At 36.1% G+C, this 17,861-nt stretch overlaps 1 protein-coding gene across 4 annotated transcripts in view; it reads left to right on the forward strand.

Moving 5' to 3' along the window:
* MARCHF1 (membrane associated ring-CH-type finger 1) overlaps positions 1-17,861 on the forward strand; it is a 246,852-nt gene that overhangs the window by 194,006 nt on the left and 34,985 nt on the right. For 3 of the 4 annotated variants that reach the window (XM_042808441.1, XM_032983902.2, XM_032983901.2), the window contains 3 exons: positions 512-562; positions 12,313-12,392; positions 12,672-13,412. In XM_042808441.1, coding sequence (XP_042664375.1) covers positions 512-562; positions 12,313-12,392; positions 12,672-13,412 — 872 coding nt within the window. The remainder of the gene's footprint in view (positions 1-511; positions 563-12,312; positions 12,393-12,671; positions 13,413-17,861) is intronic. The other variant, XM_032983903.2, reaches the window with a different exon arrangement.

The following is a 17,861-nucleotide window of genomic DNA, read 5'->3' on the forward strand; positions in this document are numbered from 1 at the left end:
ATGGGATGGAGGGGTAGGTGTCAAAATGAACTACATCTATGACTGGTTACAATTTGTTGTTCAAGAATACATCTGGCCAGAAAGTCATCTAGTACTGTTTTGATTTTCCTGAAAGGATGAATTCAACGTTTTGAGCAGTCACGTGTCCAGTGGATTTTATTTGTCATGAAACATTCATCTTCATGCAATAGTACCAGTTTTCATGAGAAGCTGTGATGATACATTAATCTTTCACTCAAAATGTTGTTAAAAACCCCGCAAATTAAACCAACATTAATTAAATGCTAACATGCATTTCATACAGAACTTTTCAACTTTTACTAATATAATTCGCATGAATATTGCAATGGTTTATTTGTTAAGTGTCTTCCATTGTACAGTCAGTGGCCAAACTGAAGAAAAATAGAGGAAGAGAAACTCTGTGTACTCACAATCACAAAAAGAGTACAACTTCTTCTTAGGTAGAATTTGAATGACATAACTTCTTTCATCTTTTAATTTTGTTTTCCAGAATGACAAATCCCCAGGGCGTTCCACAAGTCGATCAAGTAACATTTCAAAGGTATGTGAAATCTATTTATTTTGTATAGTACTTAAAGAAAACTAAGTTTAGCAAATATAATAAATTACCTTACTCCATTTAATCATATATGCGTAGTCTGATGTTTTCTTTATACACATCAGATTTTAAGATTTATGGTTACCATGTAAAATCTGTCTTAAAGTATAAATATACAATTAGTCATTACTGTAATATGTGTAATATTACAAAGTAAATTACAGATGCAATTTTTTTTCACCTGCTTTCCACAACTGCTTAATGTTATGTTAACACTTCGCCTTAAGATAGAATTACAGCTTGATTTTTCTCCTCCTGCCCTACCCAAATATCAACAGCTGTAATGTGTAAAGCTATGAGTGTGTCATCATTTTGGACTGAATTCTGAATTGCTTTTTCAGGGATTTATGATTCACTGGATCCAGGACTTTATATCTAGATGCTTTTTAGTTTCTAGGAAATGAAGAAGGGAAACTTTAGGAAAAGGCAAAATGTGATTTGTACTGGAGTTCTTTGTTTTTAACCCCCATTTGTCTGTAATTTTTGTTCAGACGTGGCTGAAATCTATGCCAAGAATCCAGGATATACAGGAGGTAGAAGATAAGAACTCAGTAATTGTATGAATCCCAGCCTAAACCTCTGCTATGTATTATGTTTGTTTCTGAAGATTAAATATTTCGTATCCAGTTCCAGTGCAAGCACAGTATCCTTAAGCCCCTTTCCCACCATAGTACTGCCAGTGGGGTACACACTGTGAAACTACTTTATTCTCAGAGCCGTAAAAAAACCCCACCCCATTAATTTAATTAAATAAAATATTTATATGTTAGGTTCTGCTCTTTTATGTTAAGAAGGAAAAAAAAAATGCAGGAAAAAACATGTAGAATATATCCAGCCTGTTGTAGGATATGGCTGAATCTCTTCCTGATTTGTTGCCTATTTTAAAAAAGTATATAGTTACATACTTACAAGCTTGATTACAGTGAATTGTATGTATAATTTTCACTGAGTTTCAAATGCACACTGTAGTTATAATTGCTGTAAATCTATGTTGATCTGATATTACATTTTCTGCTTTTTTTAAGTCAGTTACGATGGTTACACTGTGACAAAGCATAAATATATTCACTGACAAGAGAAACATGGCAGTGACTAACATCTATTTTGAAGTAATTTCTGCAGGAATCAGTGTAGATCCTTATTAGAAAGGGGTACTTGCACCTTTTTAGTAGAAAGTTAAGAAGTAAGGTTTTCAGGCATGCACTTCATCTTTTTCTGAAGTATAGCATCATTCATGTTTTTCGATCAATTTTTCTATGTGAAGCTACCTGCCAGTGAAGCTTTTCAAATGCTGAAAGACATTTGATTGGAAATCCAGTTTCCAGTTTGTTGTCCAATTCAAAATGTTTGGTTTTTTTTTTTTGTTTTTTTTTTTTTTTTTGTGTGAAACAGAAGGGTGTATATTTGTGTATACCTAGAAAAGCAAACATCTGTCTTTTCAGGTTAATATCACATGGCGCAAAGTAACAGTAACAAATATTGCACCTCACAACCAGATTTGAAGCCTCTAGGTGATGTAAACTACCTACCAAAGGCAAGAGTTGAATTCTGTGCAGTGTCGGATCTTGCACACAACAAAAATTTCAACTGACAGAAAAATTAGAAAACCTTTGTCTAAAAATATAAATTATACTAACCAAAACATTGTCTTTTACTGCTTTCATTTGCCTGTATGAATAAGCTAAAAAGGGTCAAATAGTTTTTAATTTTAATAGTTATTGTGTATTGTGTATGCCACCCTTGGTTGTGTGTGGAGCTCCTGCCCCGGAGCAGAGTAGGTGTTCCCCGATATTGCTAGATTTTGTACCACCCTGTTGGTGAAATGGAATATAGCAAAGATTCTGCAAATACAGATTCAAATTTCATAATGCTCTTAAGCTGTTTATTCAGAGTGGACACCTGAGGTTTGCAGTGTATGCTTGGGCAATTTGCGTACTAGGTACATTAACTCTGAATTACATGGTGTTACAGATTAAATGGAATTGTTGAACATTGAATATGTCTTATCTAGACATAATGAGAAAGAATGGCTTTAATTTGTTTGTTATTTACTAGATACTACTTAGTACATACCTATTCAATCTATAGATTTTAAAAACAAGCATTCCCAAGAGAGGCAGGGAAAAATCAACACTACAGTTTTACTATTCGCTTTTTCTGTCCACTGAAAGCACAGAAATTTAGCATGTTGCGAAGATTTTTCTTATCTTGCATACAAGTCTCTGGTAAGAATTTCAGTAATAAGCTATTTTAGGCAAATGAAAGGACAAAACTTAAAATATTTAGATACGATTTCAATATGAAATTATTTGTAAAGTCTACTGTAATATGTTACTAAGTAAAAACATTGCCTGGCCAATATGTTTCTGTAATATACTATTATAAAATTGATCTAACTGGAATGTTTACAAATTATTTTAATGTAACTATAAAATTATGTATCTCTATCTGTGAAAGTTTTGTTTTGTTTTGGTTTTTTAACGTGCATAATGGACTATTTCATCATTATGGCAGGAGTAAGGCAAAATCCTGCACTTTAATTCTGTTAACCCGACTCAACGTTGAATCAATGACTTATTTCATTTGTGGGCAAGAGTACATGAACAGTGAAAACTAAGTGTGATAGCTCTACAGCTCCCACTGCCCCTTTTCCCCATACAACACCATGCTTTACCCCTCCTGCCCGTGGCCCTCCTGAGCCACGTCTGCACCATTTTGGTTGGCGGGTGGGAGGGAGAGAGAACATTTGCTCAAACTAATTTCCTGATCCATCTCTGTGTTCTTTTCCAGCTCATTACAGTGACCTTAAATATCCCATTTGTGGGGTAAGCACTGAGTTAAATGCAGGTTTTTGAAAGTACTCTTGCATCATTTTGTCCTCTCGCTCTTCCACACTCTGCCCAATTCTGTCTGCCTGTTTCCTGCTACTCCTGACTGACAGTCAGCTGTGACTGTCTTCAGTGAATATTTTTAACCCTTAAACTTTCTCCCCACCCATTTCCCGTGGTGCTGGTAGTAGAGACAACTTTATTATTCTTTGTAAGAGATAGTCTTGTGCAGTGTTCTGTATTTCAGAATTAGAATTATTTTATCTGGCTAAGTAAATTAAAAACTTGACCTTATTCATTACTTATTTGCCACTGCTCAGTTCTGTGCACTGGTGGATTTTTTTCAGTAAACTTTGTATGTCTTCCTAAATATGTGCATAATTTACGAGGAAAGTCTGAGAAGGATCTGGTGGATTCATTTCTTTCTGTTGTGGTTAATCAGTGGAATAAATCTTGTGTTTGAGGTACAGTCCGTAGATGTCATGCTTATATGTGTTTCTGAGGCTGCCTGGTTATGTTAAAATGATTTCTGGAAGAACTGTTTCTAACACATTGTAATTATCTTTCTGCATGTTAATTACTATTCAACAGCTCCTTAGAGAAGGATGCTTTCTCAGCAGTAAGATTTTAAATTCTCTGATGGGAACTTTGGACTTCTTTTCAGTGCAGAGAAACTCAGGCTTGGAGCAAATTGCCCAATTTTTGTTTTGGCTCAATTCCTTCTCAAAAGCCTGGAGCAGGTGTTAGAACACTTTTTATTTACAGGTCTCTGAAGCATCCATCTAATAAAACTGTTGAGCTACATCAGGAAGAAGTGAGGTGATCATTTTGGAGCATTCTGTGTGACAATATTCATTGGTCTAATTTAGAATATGGAAAACAACAAAGAAGGGAAAGAAGGAAAGAGTTGATTTTACTAAATGTTTATGCAGTTTCTATACTGATTTCCTGAATCAGGTTGGGCTCCTCTCAGTGAGATACAAATGAAAACCAAAAGGCACCAGCATGTCAACGTAGTGCCCAATAAATTTTTAGATGAAAAATTTATTGTTGCCAATTTACTGATTGTTTATTTGGGCTACTTGGTTTGTGATTTTGAAATTTATTTTGCAAACAGTATCAATTCATGTAATATAATATTTTATTATTTTTAATTATACATTTCCATTTAATCTCTTGCATTAAAATGAAATGTTCTTTCCCATAGGTTTTGATATTCTCTAATTTTTCATCATCTCTCAATACAAGATGAATGTAAGAAGGGTCCTGTATCACAATTTGAGTGATTTACACAACTTGAAGCGGAACTCACTATTACACACTATGCATTTTTTTAAATGGGTAGACATATCACCATGTCTTTGGCAGTGATACCAACAGAGAATGTGTAATATCTTCTGTCTGAATTATTGTAAGCACAAATGGTAGATTTTTATGGTGGAAAGGGCATAAAGAAACTTATATGCTCTTTTTTAAAGAAGTTCATATCACGGACTTTGATAGCCTGAAAGAGGATTGCAGCATCTCCAAGACATCTGTTGCATGACTGAATCCTAAAGAACAACTGTGTGTCCCCTTGCATTTTGCTACAGGGGTCTGCACTGCTACAAGTTGATCCACATTTGTTATTCTTATTTTTCCTTCCCAATTTCACACTGATCATAAATGACAATTGTCTTCCAGATTGGTGGGTTTTTTTTCAAGGAACGTGTAGCTCCATTCTTTCCAAGCATAGCTTCTAGATTACTGTAGTAAGATTCTGAGAGAAAACTTCAAGCTTTCAAAAAAGAAAATAAAACAAGAAATAAATAAGTCCTTGCTCTTGTAAAGTGCAAAATGTCAGCCTTCAAACGTGCTGTTACAGTGAATAATACCGTGTATACAAAGTAGTCATTAAAATATGAGTGTAAATGTTATGTTAGTCATCTAAATGATTCTTCTTGCTCATAAACAGAATCATTAATATCAAAGGTGAAGACTAACCTGGCACTTAACTCTCATATAGTGAAAAAAACAACAGCACAAAGTAAACAAGTTAGAGAGAAGTATTTTGTTCAACAAAGCATAAGGCAGAGAAAGGCAAAAAAACCAGAACCAGATACAATGGCATAACTATTGCTACACTTTTTTTTTCCTCTTAGATGTAAATGTTTGATTTATTTTTCTAGGGAATACTTTGTGGTTTGTCTGCACAATTTATTCTTTATTTACAATAAGCTTAACAAAACGCATGACTGCAGAATGTACCTAAGTCTGCTTGAAATTTGAATTTCTGAATAAAATTACATTAAATACATCTCAGTTACAGGGGACAACCGTTAGAAAATAATACATTTTCAATTTATTCTTGGATACACTTGACCTGTTTTAAACTTGTGTTCTAATGAGAGGGTTTACATACAAAAATACAATTGTATGTATAAAATAATGCATACCATTATACAGATTCTGTTTTATTAAATTACAATTCTTACCAACAGCATATTCTGTGTGTGCTTAAATGTGCCACATTGCCACATCCAGACAAAATTGCATATATGTTTGAAATGTGTTAAGTACAACAAGCTTTATATGTTTGTACAAGCTTACTTTGTGTGTAATGACTATATATAATTTCTATTTCTGTAAAGACATTGTGTTATCACAGATTTCAATCCTATCCTATGATATGCAATACCATACAGGAGAAGTACTTTAGATTTGCTTTCAGTAAACTCAGTATGCAAGTTATTGTATATGCTTATTGTTTAGTTTTCAACAAAAATTAAGATCTGTAACATACCTGCTCCATATTTACTCCTGAAAATTTTTATATAGTATTTATTTTTGCACCATGGGACTCAGAAGTCCTTTTCAGGTCTTTGTCCTAAAAAATAATTCGGTTAAGCAAACTTTATTTCTACAGTGTTACAAAATTATCTTTTGCTGCAGTCTGAGGTTTATTGTACTTCATAAAAATATAGTGTCTGCTGTTTTTCTTAATGATGCATTGTCAGGGTTTCACTGTCTTTTGGCTTAGTCATTTCAATATTCTTTCTGTAACTCTTTTGCTCTGGCGCATTTAGGTTTCTCTCTTCCTTAGGCACGGAATAACAAGATATCAAATACACACCAGAGTAGGGTTGTTTAAATAAAGTAATGATATCGTTACAGATGAGTATTTATCCAGTCTGTCTCCTGCATAGCCCAACAGACCAAACAAAGAATAGCGTGAGTGTTTGCACTTGTGGGAGGATGTCAGGAATGTCATATGATTGAAAGCTGTTTAATTTTGAGGCCTTAAGTCTTGCAGATAGAGGGGTATGTGAAAACAGGTGCCCTCTTTGGAAAAGAAAGTCTAAATCATGTTCTCTGAATAATGACACTGACTACCCTTAGAACTAGAGTACTCCAAAATCCAGTAACAAAGAAGATGCATGTTTTGTGCTTCACCTTTTCTACAGGCTAAATTTGCATTTAACTGCTTCCAGACAGTCAAAACCTACTGGTCTCAGGGCTTTGCACCTTTTGTTTATAGACCATCACATCCTCACTTTGAATTGCCTACACCAGTTTATTTTTTTTCTAAGAACTACAAAACATTTTTATTAAGAAAGTGATAATGCCTAGAAAGATGCATCCTTGAAGAGAATCATGAATCAAAAATATTGCACTGCTGAAGTACAGACTTTTGTGAACTATAATCCATCTGATAATTCAAAGCTTACCTAGCAGTCGTTCTACATCTATAGAAAGCGTGGATTTTTGAGTAGAACCTCTCCCTTTAAAATAAAGATTAAGATGGATCAGTAAGATAGGAGAAAAGAAATTAAAAAGCTTATTGCATCTACAAGTCAAAGTTGTAATTGCTTTTGTTGGTTTCATTTTTAAAATGGTAAAATAGATTTGCCACTTGCAATTTTTATTTTACTTTGATACAAAGTAAACCTGTGATTCAGTTTTCAAACTATTTTATAAGAAGATCATACTGACTTCCAAAGGTGCTGAATGGTATTGTTCAGCAGAATGACAGGGATATTTCTTCTCCTTCCTTCTGTGTTACTTTTCTCTTTATTCCTTCTCTTCAGAGGCAGGTGGAAAGAGGGGGAGGAGAACAGGAGAGAAAGAAAAGGTTTGAGGAAGGAATGTGTGAGGAATAATTTACCAAAAAAAATTCTGTGAAAGAAAATGTAAAATGTAACAGGAATTGAGTTACCAATTAATTTAACGGTTGCTGTAAAGCCGTCAATCAGACTATAACAACTTTGAAATCTGAGCACAAATCAGGAACTTCATCAGAAAGAACTAAACAAAAAAACAAAACAAAACAAAACAAAACAAAACAAAAACAAACCCAAAAGAAAACAAACAAAAAAACCCACCAAAACCTCTCCTTCCCCCAAAGCCCTGTGCATAAGTTTCAGTTGCTGTCAAGACAGACTTTGTAAGATATACCTGGCTTGGATGTTTTCCACCATGTTTTTGATCTTTTTGGACTTGAGGAATTATCCATATAAAAGTTTATAAATTTGGATGTTTTCCATAAAATGTTGCATTGTTTTCAAAGCAGAAATTTTTGGACGAAAATACATAGACTGGATCTCCTGTTGAGCTTATTGCCATGCAAGCTGCTCTAATCTAAGGTATCCACTCCTTGATGTGCCATTATTTTAACAGGACAGAGTTTCAGCTTTTTAACTATATTGGCTGGTGGGATCTGAAGGATTCTTGGGTGCATCACTGCTATAAAGCATACTTAGTAGGAGAATAAAAGCATTAGTCATATCCCCTGTCTGCCCTATTATCATCCCTCATTTTTCTGCAACTTTCTACTTAAGCAGTGTTAAGATGAGCAGCTTTAGGAAGTGCCTCTGGCCTTCCTTATTCATATTAGAAGCATTAGAGGTTTCATTAGCCTTTCTGGTGAAATCTGTGAGGCCATTTTATATCAGTTTTCCATTACATCTGGTTTGTTATTTTAAAGCTTAACTCCATTCCTATATGAAAGCTTTGCACTTGTAGAATGTGTTTCTACTAAGTCTTTCTGTTAGGTCAAAGTAGAGACCTTCTCTCTTCTTAAGAAGAGCACAACTTGACTCAAGTTCTTGGGCTAGTTTCAACATGTAGTGTTAAGCAATAAATGGTCAGTGAGGACTCTCATTTTTTTTTTATTATCTGGAAAATTCTGTCAGATCCTGAACACCAGAGTAAAGGCAGTCTTGATTTGAAATTCTTATTGTTTTCATCAGTTGAACTTCATTCTGTCTCCCGTTTCTGTCTTTGCTGCAGTCTTTTAAGATGGTTATACATGTGTGATACTGAAGTGCCCTTGTGTCAGATAAATGATTATTCTCACTTGTCCTGAAAACTCTGTACTTACTAGTATTCTATTTGAAAAGCATACTATCAACTCCTGTTGAACATATGAAAAATAGTTATAGATAAGTGCCCTGTTGTGTTTGTTAGTTGAATTGCCTGTCCCTGACAAAAGAGTTCATCTAAACTGGCCAAGATAGCAGAAGGTGGTGACTGGGGAATGTCCCGACTAACAACGTTTTTGAAATGCCAAACCTAAGCAGCTGGAGTTGGCATCATCCCTCAGACATCTTCCTTGTGTTGATGGCATAGAGAAATGATCTGCCTTGCTTATAAATTATTTGTCAGACAACTTTATTTTTGAATTACCACATTTAATTATGCTTCTGATATAATTTGCTATGATAAAATTAGTACAGTGCTTGTTTAGTTTTCTCATTCCAATGAGCTGTACAATATGGCTGTCTGAAGTAGACATTCATTCAAGGAATACTATATTTTAAAAAATTTCATTGTTCTGCCTGCCAAGTGCAGAGTCCACAGCATCCATCTGATCCCTCTATTCAATAAATACAGTATCTCAAAATATTCAGTGTGCTAAATAGCAATATAGCAATGGGATAGCAATTATAGCACTAAGATATGTGTGCTTGAGACTATTTCCAACATCTCTTGCATATACATTCCCATAAGAGCTGAACTGATATGATGTGAGCAGAATACATTCAAATATAATGTTTTGGTTTGTCAGATATGCCTTTAAAATAAATGTAATGCTGCTTAAAAGATTTTGTATTTTGTTGCTAAAACTAGCAGTAAAGATGATTAAAAACAAGAAAGCTTACATAAAAAAAGCCAAATTTGTGTTTAGAAGTTGTAGAAACCTATTGAATGAAACTTGCTCACAGATAAGAATCTGAATTATCTTGTGCATAACTTGGCATGTTGGAGTTTTCTTGCTTTGTTTTTGAAGACTTAAGTGTTGCATAGGCTTTTTGCCTACCCAGATGTCAGGTTTGTTCCAATAGGGATTAGACAAACAAGCAAAAAATGTTCTTTTTTTTTTTTTTTTTTTTTTAAGAATTTTATGTAAATTATTTTAGAAGGAAATAAACCTTCCTCTGAGTTATGTACAACTAAACATAACATCATTTTGCCAGTGCAGGGGAACTAAAAAGTAAATTTGCCTGAGCAAGGCTGAAACAGTCCAGACCTCTTTACAGCTGAGAGTGAAATGTAAGATTTAAGAAATCAAACTGGTAATGTAATTTTTATCTTAAAATAATTAAATTTCCACCTGTCTCCAGTCCCAAATAATAAGTGTAAAAGCTTTTTAAGGAATTTGTTTGAATTTTTGGCTCGATTCCAGCCCTCTTAAGAACTGTCTAGCTGACTTCCCACTTTAATAGCTGCCGAAAGTTTCTGGAACTTGTGCAGACTTACTGCACAGCTACTGGGCCAGTTTAGCTGTTCTCCTTAACTCTTCAAAGGGTCATGCTTATGGCAAGGTGATCTAAAACTTGCATTTACAGCATGGAGATGACCTGACCACCGCTTAAGATCCAAGCCAAACCCTTGTAGTACACAGAACCTGAAAGAAGCAATGGTAACAGTCCTGCAGCTGTGAGGGGGAAATAGAAATGGGAACTAGACATGAGAGGTAAATCAAAGTACCCACTCTCAACTCTAGGGCTGGATTTCTCCAGCAGTCCTTCACCTCAGGTTTAGTCTGGAGGGGCTTTTTTCACACAGTAGCAGCACACAGCCCAACAATGTGGCTCTGGTGCTGACGTCTACATCTTTCCTCATTAAGTATCTTAAGGTATGCATAGTCACTTAAAACTAATCACAGAGGATGAGGTAGAAAAAGATTATATACCCAACCGTACATACACCATCTGTTTCTGATACGTATGTGAGAACAATTCATACTCCTTTGCAGTAGGTGTAATTGTAATGTTGCTTTTTGTAGAAAACCAGATATGGAATACAAACAGTCTCTCTCACTAATACTCAGCCTTTTTTCCAACACTAGAATGCATGTAGACACAGTAATGTTCCTCCTCTGCCTGCTGGAACCAGGCATTGAAAAACCATTTGAATATAAGGATCGTGCCCAAATGCTTTATCAGTTTCATTTACCATGTTGACTTAGTTTTCATATCTCTGAGTTTTATTTCATGGAACTAGCAGTAAAGAATTAGTAATATTTTTGGTGTTATGATATTAATCAAGAGGTAAAAAGAGTTACTTGAATTCTGAGAGCTAGAAGATTATTTTCGTGCAAAAGCACTGTTCTTAATTCTCAGCTGGTATCCCATTAAAAGCAAAAATGCACATAGTGGTGAATGATGTTTCTAAAAGATTTATGCGTGAAGTATAATGGATATTAAGAATATCAGATAAAAGTGAAGTGTCATCAGGTACTTGCTATATTTATTTATTTTTGCTTGTACTATTAATTTTCAAGCTGACACCATAAAAATGTCTGTGAAAGGTGATCTAGAAATAATTTCAATTAGGGATTCTACATGTGACTGAATTTGATTTGCTAGTACAAAAGCTTGGGATGACAGCCTTTACATCTTTGTATTATTTGTACTTTGTACTCTTGCTTAATAGTCATTCTTCCCTTGCATCTCATGTGTGATCTTGTGGAACTCTTAGGCTTCTAGTATTTTGTCTCCATTTAGTAGCGGTGCTTTTGATGGCATAGGGTTGCATACTAAAAGCTAATGCCCTTACCAAAAAAATAATTATTTGCATTGATCCCTCTTTCCACAATACTCTACCTTGTGAGTGGTCCTGAAGAATCACAAAGCCTCGGATTTAAATTTGGATTCCATACAGCTATGCTGACAGTAGGCTACGAGGCAGATTGAAATGGTTTGCGGTTAACATAACCAAAATATGCTTCCAGTGGAAGTATTGAGCAACTGAGTCTGCAATTTGTAGCAACAACCTTATGAGCAAAATATCATGTACTAAAAGTGTTTTATATCTCTTCTGCTGTTTGATATTGTCATCAGCTCTGTAGAGATGCAGCCTGCACTTTGGTCTTCTCAGGCTCATCAGTGTAACATTTTTCAGCTCTTCTGGAAGATCTGATTGCCTTGAAAACATTTTAAAACACAGTTTAATTTTTACTGTTCTGTCAGTCCACTCAGCATAGGTTAGCTTTGTGCTCTTCATCACTCAGTGTAATGTAAATGCACTTCACTCCATTTTGAAAGGAATCATCATGGTTGTTTGATTGCATGAAATAAAACCAGCATACAGCAGATCAAAACCTAAATGAAAATTCAAATGTTGAAAGCTGCTTCCTCAAACAGTGAAAAAAAAGTGGTCGTGAGCGAATGAGAGCTGAAACACTTCAGTCATATTTAGTTCCACAAATAGGTTTTGCTTTTGGTCAGGCTTCCTGTATTTTGTGAGCTTGCATATGTTCAACTGTGTGCTATGAACAGCAGCAACAGTTACTTTAATTTTGTAATCATGTGGCAAAGCAGTAAAATATCTGCAATGTATTTCATGGACAAAGATTCCAAACTCTCTAACTTATTTCAACAGGCAAGCAGTCCTACAACAGGAACAGCTCCCAGGAGTCAGTCACGGTTGTCTGTCTGCCCTTCCACTCAGGACATTTGTAGGTATGTGCTGAGAAAAATATACTCTAATCTGTCTGCTACTTGTTTGTTGTTTTTATTAAGTAGTATGTAGCTCTTGCTTCTGCTTAACACTATTCATAACTTACATAAGCTTCAGTTTTCTTTTGATTTCTGTTTTGGTTCTAATTTTGCTTTTCAGTCTCATGTTTTTCTATTAAAATTCATGTTCTCATTTTCATTCTTTTTTTTTTTTTGTGATTTCTCTCTTTCCACCCACCCTTACCATTTCCATCCCTTTCCTTTGCTTACTGCTTTGTCTAGATCTACTACCTTGCATGATTTGTCAGAAGATGAGCTTGAACATGCAACCCCTGTCATGGTGCTGACCCCTTCTAATAGGGAGTCTGGTAAGAAACAAGTAAAACGAAGGTTTAGGCGGAAAAGAGAGACTGGAGACAATGGTGAGCATACAGAAAAGCAAGGAAGGGGGAAAGACTGGAAATTGCATCCTGAGCCTGCAAGATCCAGCTGGAATGCATCTGATTCATCATCATCTTCAGATGAGAGTCAGTGGGCTCAGGCTAGGAGGAGAGTGAGAGAAAAGGCCAGAATGCCCAGGAGAGGGAGAAGGCACTATAGATCATGCAGTAACCAGGATGAGTCCTCAAACAATAATGCTGTTGAACTTGTCACCTTGGGGACGATGGGGAAAAAGAAGCAAGAGGTGCCTGACCCTGAGAATCCTACTTTAAATCACCGCCGAAGAAGGGTTCCGAGGCTTAAGGAATCACAGTCTTCAGCGTCATCCCAGGAAGCAAGGATTTCCTCGAGAAAATGTGGGAAAAGCAAAGGGAAAAGCTACCACAGAGATCAGCAGCCTGCATCTTTCCTTAGACACAATAAAGACTCGAAGGACTGCTTTGCAGAGGCAGGCTCTGGCGGGGATGCTCCGGCAGCCCCAGGTAACGGAGCGCCTGCTGGGGCAGGGCCCGGTGTGACTGATGCTGTTCAGAAGCCTCCAGTGTTGTATGATGACTGGTCTGATGATTTAGAAGTATGCAGGTTAGTCCCTAATAAGAAAGATTTAACATTCTTAGGAGGAATTTCTCGCTGCTGTGGTCTGACTGGCCTTCTCTTGACTGCTTTCTGTCACTGTTTCTCAGTAATAAACTGCTAGGCAGGCCATAAGAAATAACACAAAAAAACGTTTGCTACAGAGAAGTTAGCATATCTCAATTTGAAGACCTGCTTCTCTTATTTGTAAACAGTAATCCTACAAGGGAACCAAATGTTTTTCTTTGCTCCATTTTTCTTCATGAGGACAGATACACTGTGTCCTCTGGCAGACTACTACTGTGTTTTAAATCTCCAGCCAGAGGCAGAGAATAAGGCAGAGTGCCAGATAGCTCAAACCAATGGGTTATGGAGTTCAGTTCAAATCCAGCTTTGGCCCCTCTTTGTCATTTTTCATTGACTTACATGAAATAAATTTGTGGTCTTGATTCAGTGTCCTCTAGAGCTGCCATTATCACAGCAATCTGATGGACGCTGCCTGCAAAACACCTTCTCCAGTTGGGCAGAAGTTATACAGGACTCTGCACGGCTGAACTCTTCTACACTGCGAATGTGTAGGGGCTGCTAGTTTGGTTCCCATCACAAGGGCTGAAACTATAGAAAGGATGATTGGGCAGAATAAACTGTGTGAAAGAAAAAGCAACACCAACGCTCCTCTCTAGTTCAGGCTTCTGACAGTCTGATACCCTTGGTGTGAAGCATGCAGTCAGGTGGTGAGCGTTTTCCCCTGGAAATGAGAGCAAGCTGGCCAGTTCTGAGCCAAAGTCCAAATTTGAAGTAGACAGCTGGGTGGACTTGAGTTACTTAATTTAGTGCTAAATGAAAATGCACCATCCCGTAAGTTTAACAGAACTGAAACAAGTTTGTTTTTTTTCTCCCTAAATGTGAGCCAGCACTTACTTTCATCTACAAAGTCTAAATGAGGATCAGGCTTAGTTTCTTGATACGGTAACCCCAAACTTCTCAATTTGCTTTGCTGGGAAGACATTTGCATGGAGATGTAAACACAGTCAGAATGGGGAAGTTCATGGTGCCACATCATGCAGTTTCACAGTATATTTCAACCTAGTAACACACTACAAAGATCCTAGTTTTAAAAAGAAAAAAAGGCAACATGCAGGCATTGTGCTTTTTCACAGCAGGAGATAAAAGACTTTACTAATACAGCTAGTGCTATGCATTCCTTGTTACACTTACCAAGCAAGAATGGACATTTCAGTTGTCTGACCATTGTCTGTCATGATAACTTAAAATTCTTCTGATTAAAGTCCAACTCTGTACATCAGTTTGTATATCAGGACCATACCACTGGCTTGGGACCTCGTCACCTTACAGAAATGCAAAGAAACAGAAGCAGTGGTAACCATCTTACACATTTTTTTAAGCGCTTGAAGTATGTCTACATGGTATGATGCAGTGATGTGCACAGATAACTACTTTAAGAATTTCAGAGTTGTCTTAAATTTCTGAACCACCAAGTCTGCATGTATTGAAGAGCTCATGTAGTAGACACAGCACATATCTAATAGGGCCATTTAATAATTATTAAGATTATGAACTACTCAAAAACTGAAATAAATTATTTCAGGCTGAGTCTTATATGGGCTTAAATATACCGTGTTAAAAAAAAAAGAGAAATTAAAGTCAAAGTTGTGTAATTGTCTCATGTAGATTAATCCTAACTGTTGCCTAAGTCTCCAAATTTAGGCTTTACTTTCAGATGGAAAGTAGACTCCAGTCTTTTATCTGTCTTCTTGACATATTCAGTTTTATTATAATTTTTCAGACACTTTTTGTAAGACTTGGAATTCAGTTCAAGGATGGCCTTTTTGGACGTGCATGCAAACTTGTCCATTAGGCTCTTGTTTAGTAAAAGAATGCTGAAAACTTTTGATAGGTATGTATCCATAGGCTCGCTATCAGTAGAGATGCTCTTTGAACAGAGTTAAACTCAAGACAGTTGATGCCTTGGCCTGTTCTACAAAATTTGTCAAGAGACTCATAATTACATTTTTCTTCATGTCAGGGAAAATGCTATTTTTTTGTTGTTGTCATTACCAGGTATATCGTAGTGATGATAGTACACTAGGAAAAACATTACAAAATCAGAAGCATGTTAATTTTTCATAGCTAGTAAGTTGTCTTACTTAATCAGTTTGCAGACAGCTCAAGAAAAAAGAAGACATGTTTTCACTAGCAATTTGGTACAGACTGTAGTTTCTGTTTTCCAGGACAGGTCCGTGCACTTAATTGGCTCATGATCTGTGGTATGTTTTCCTTCAGATTCACAATCTTGCATCTGAAATAAAAAAATATTACATTTCATTGGAGATGTGTACATATACAGTAACCATTTATCTGCGTGAGAAATAGAAAAATGATTTTTTGTGGTATTTATTCTAAGGCTGGAATTAACATAGCTGGTTGTGATGTGGAAGATTTGTTTTCCTGGGGTGTTTCTTCAAGCTTTTCATCCTAGGTATTCATATCTTCTAGTTGATGTGACAAAACTGGCTGAGAGGAATGGTTCTCACCTAGATGGGATTATGTGGAAATAGCAGAGGAGCAGGGATCTTAAACACCTCCTGGTGCCAGTCTTTAAGTGTTTGCGTAGACATTTTTTTTTCCTTGACTTCCTTATGAATTACTGGCAGTGGAATGCACTTATGTACAGACATAAGGACATAAGGCAGTTTCCTCTGTGCATTTAGCTGCATGAGCGGGAATGTGACAGGACACGCCCAATTCTAGCATAAGCACATTAGTCAGATAAAGTATAGTACCATGGTGCAATATATACTTCAGCTAGTCTAATGTAGGCCTCTTGGTCACTTAAAGTGAGACATTTTCCCATCTATTATCGCTGTTTCTCTGTTTCCAAAATATTGTAACAATGACAGAGCATCAATGATGATCTCTATAATCCCTTCCCTCCTTTCTTCTGGAGTCCATTAGAAGGCAAGGTTTCTACTTCTGGGATTAGGGACAACTACATAAATTAAATTCTGACCATGCTGTGCTGTTTTGACACCCCTCTTTTTTTTTTTTTTTTTCTTTTTTGAGATTCGCAGAATAGGCTTTCTAAATCACACAGTTGGATCCCCCTTTTCCTAAATTGCTCTATGTCAGATTTTCTTCACATGTACTTTATTCTGGAATTTGCCATGTGGCTTGAGGCATAACCACAGAAACCTTTGGTCTGCATGAAGATAATCTCCCTGAAGGGAAAAGCTATGTGTGGGACACAGTAAAGTGAGAAGATTGTGAGGATTTAGTCCCATGGATTTGCATTTGGGAATTACTAAGGAAAGAAAATTGGTTAGCTGATATTACCACTAGTGTATCATAAGTGCTTTGTGTGTTGACACTGAATTAATTTTATGGTATTTCTATTATTTATGATGGAAGAACTGAAAGATATTTTCTGTTAGACTAGTTATGCTCTTGGTATAAAATCTTTTTGTAGTACTGATGCAGTCATTTCAGCAATAACACTGAATTGTAATTAGCTGAAAGAAATGACACACACTAAAATAAGGTGGAGTTTCTCACTGTGAAAAAAAAGTTTATCATAAGTAGAATTTTGATTTTGTTGAGCTCCATGAATGACTCTCCAGTCAGGTAATAGCAAACCCTCATCTGAGGAGTAAATAGAAGAGTAGGGCATTCCAGAAGACCGGTAGGAATGTGGAGTAATAAAGGAGATGAAGAAGTTGATTCATGAAATCTGCAGAATTTACTTCAATTATAATTTTTTAAAATCATCTTTAAAAAGCTAGTGTATTAATTAGAAGGCTATTATAAACTTAGGAAAATACTAATATGAGTATTTCTATGTGTTAATCATAGATAGGGAAGGAGTAGTGTACATTGTACTTGACAAGAGGCAATATGATTATGTAGTTTCTCTCTGTGAAATGAAGTGTAACAGGGGTGTTTTTCTTCATAATTTAGTAGGACCTGCAAAAGTAGCATCTTGCATGAAAATACTTATATCCTGAAACATTCATGTAGAAAACTGCTCACCAAATCAGCAAACAGAAAGCCTCTTGGGAGGAAACAAGTCTTCATGGACTTGAGGAAAAAAGAGAAAGGTGAACAGAAGATAGATATATAGGCTCAAATGCTGCCATTGGAATTTAACATTCATTTTAAATATTTATACTGAAAACATGAAGTTGGGTCCAGTAAATAATTCAAACTGTAGTGCAGAATACTTGAAATACCATCCAGAGCCCTTTAACATCACCAAAATCTGGAGGATGCTGAACTGCCAGACTGTAGTGTTTGGCTAAAGAGGGCTTTTCTTCCTGGGATGTTAGTGCCTTCCTCGGGGTCTCAGGATGATACATTCCTTCGTTAGGAGCCAAATCTCTGAATCTTGTCCTGCATGTTGGCTCCTTACCCCTTTCTTTTAAAGAGCTGTGACTGCTGCTT

The sequence above is a fragment of the Tyto alba genome, unplaced genomic scaffold (genome assembly GCF_018691265.1).
Source record: "Tyto alba isolate M040663 unplaced genomic scaffold, T.alba_DEE_v4.0 Super-Scaffold_6, whole genome shotgun sequence".
Taxonomy (NCBI): Eukaryota; Metazoa; Chordata; class Aves; order Strigiformes; family Tytonidae; genus Tyto; species Tyto alba.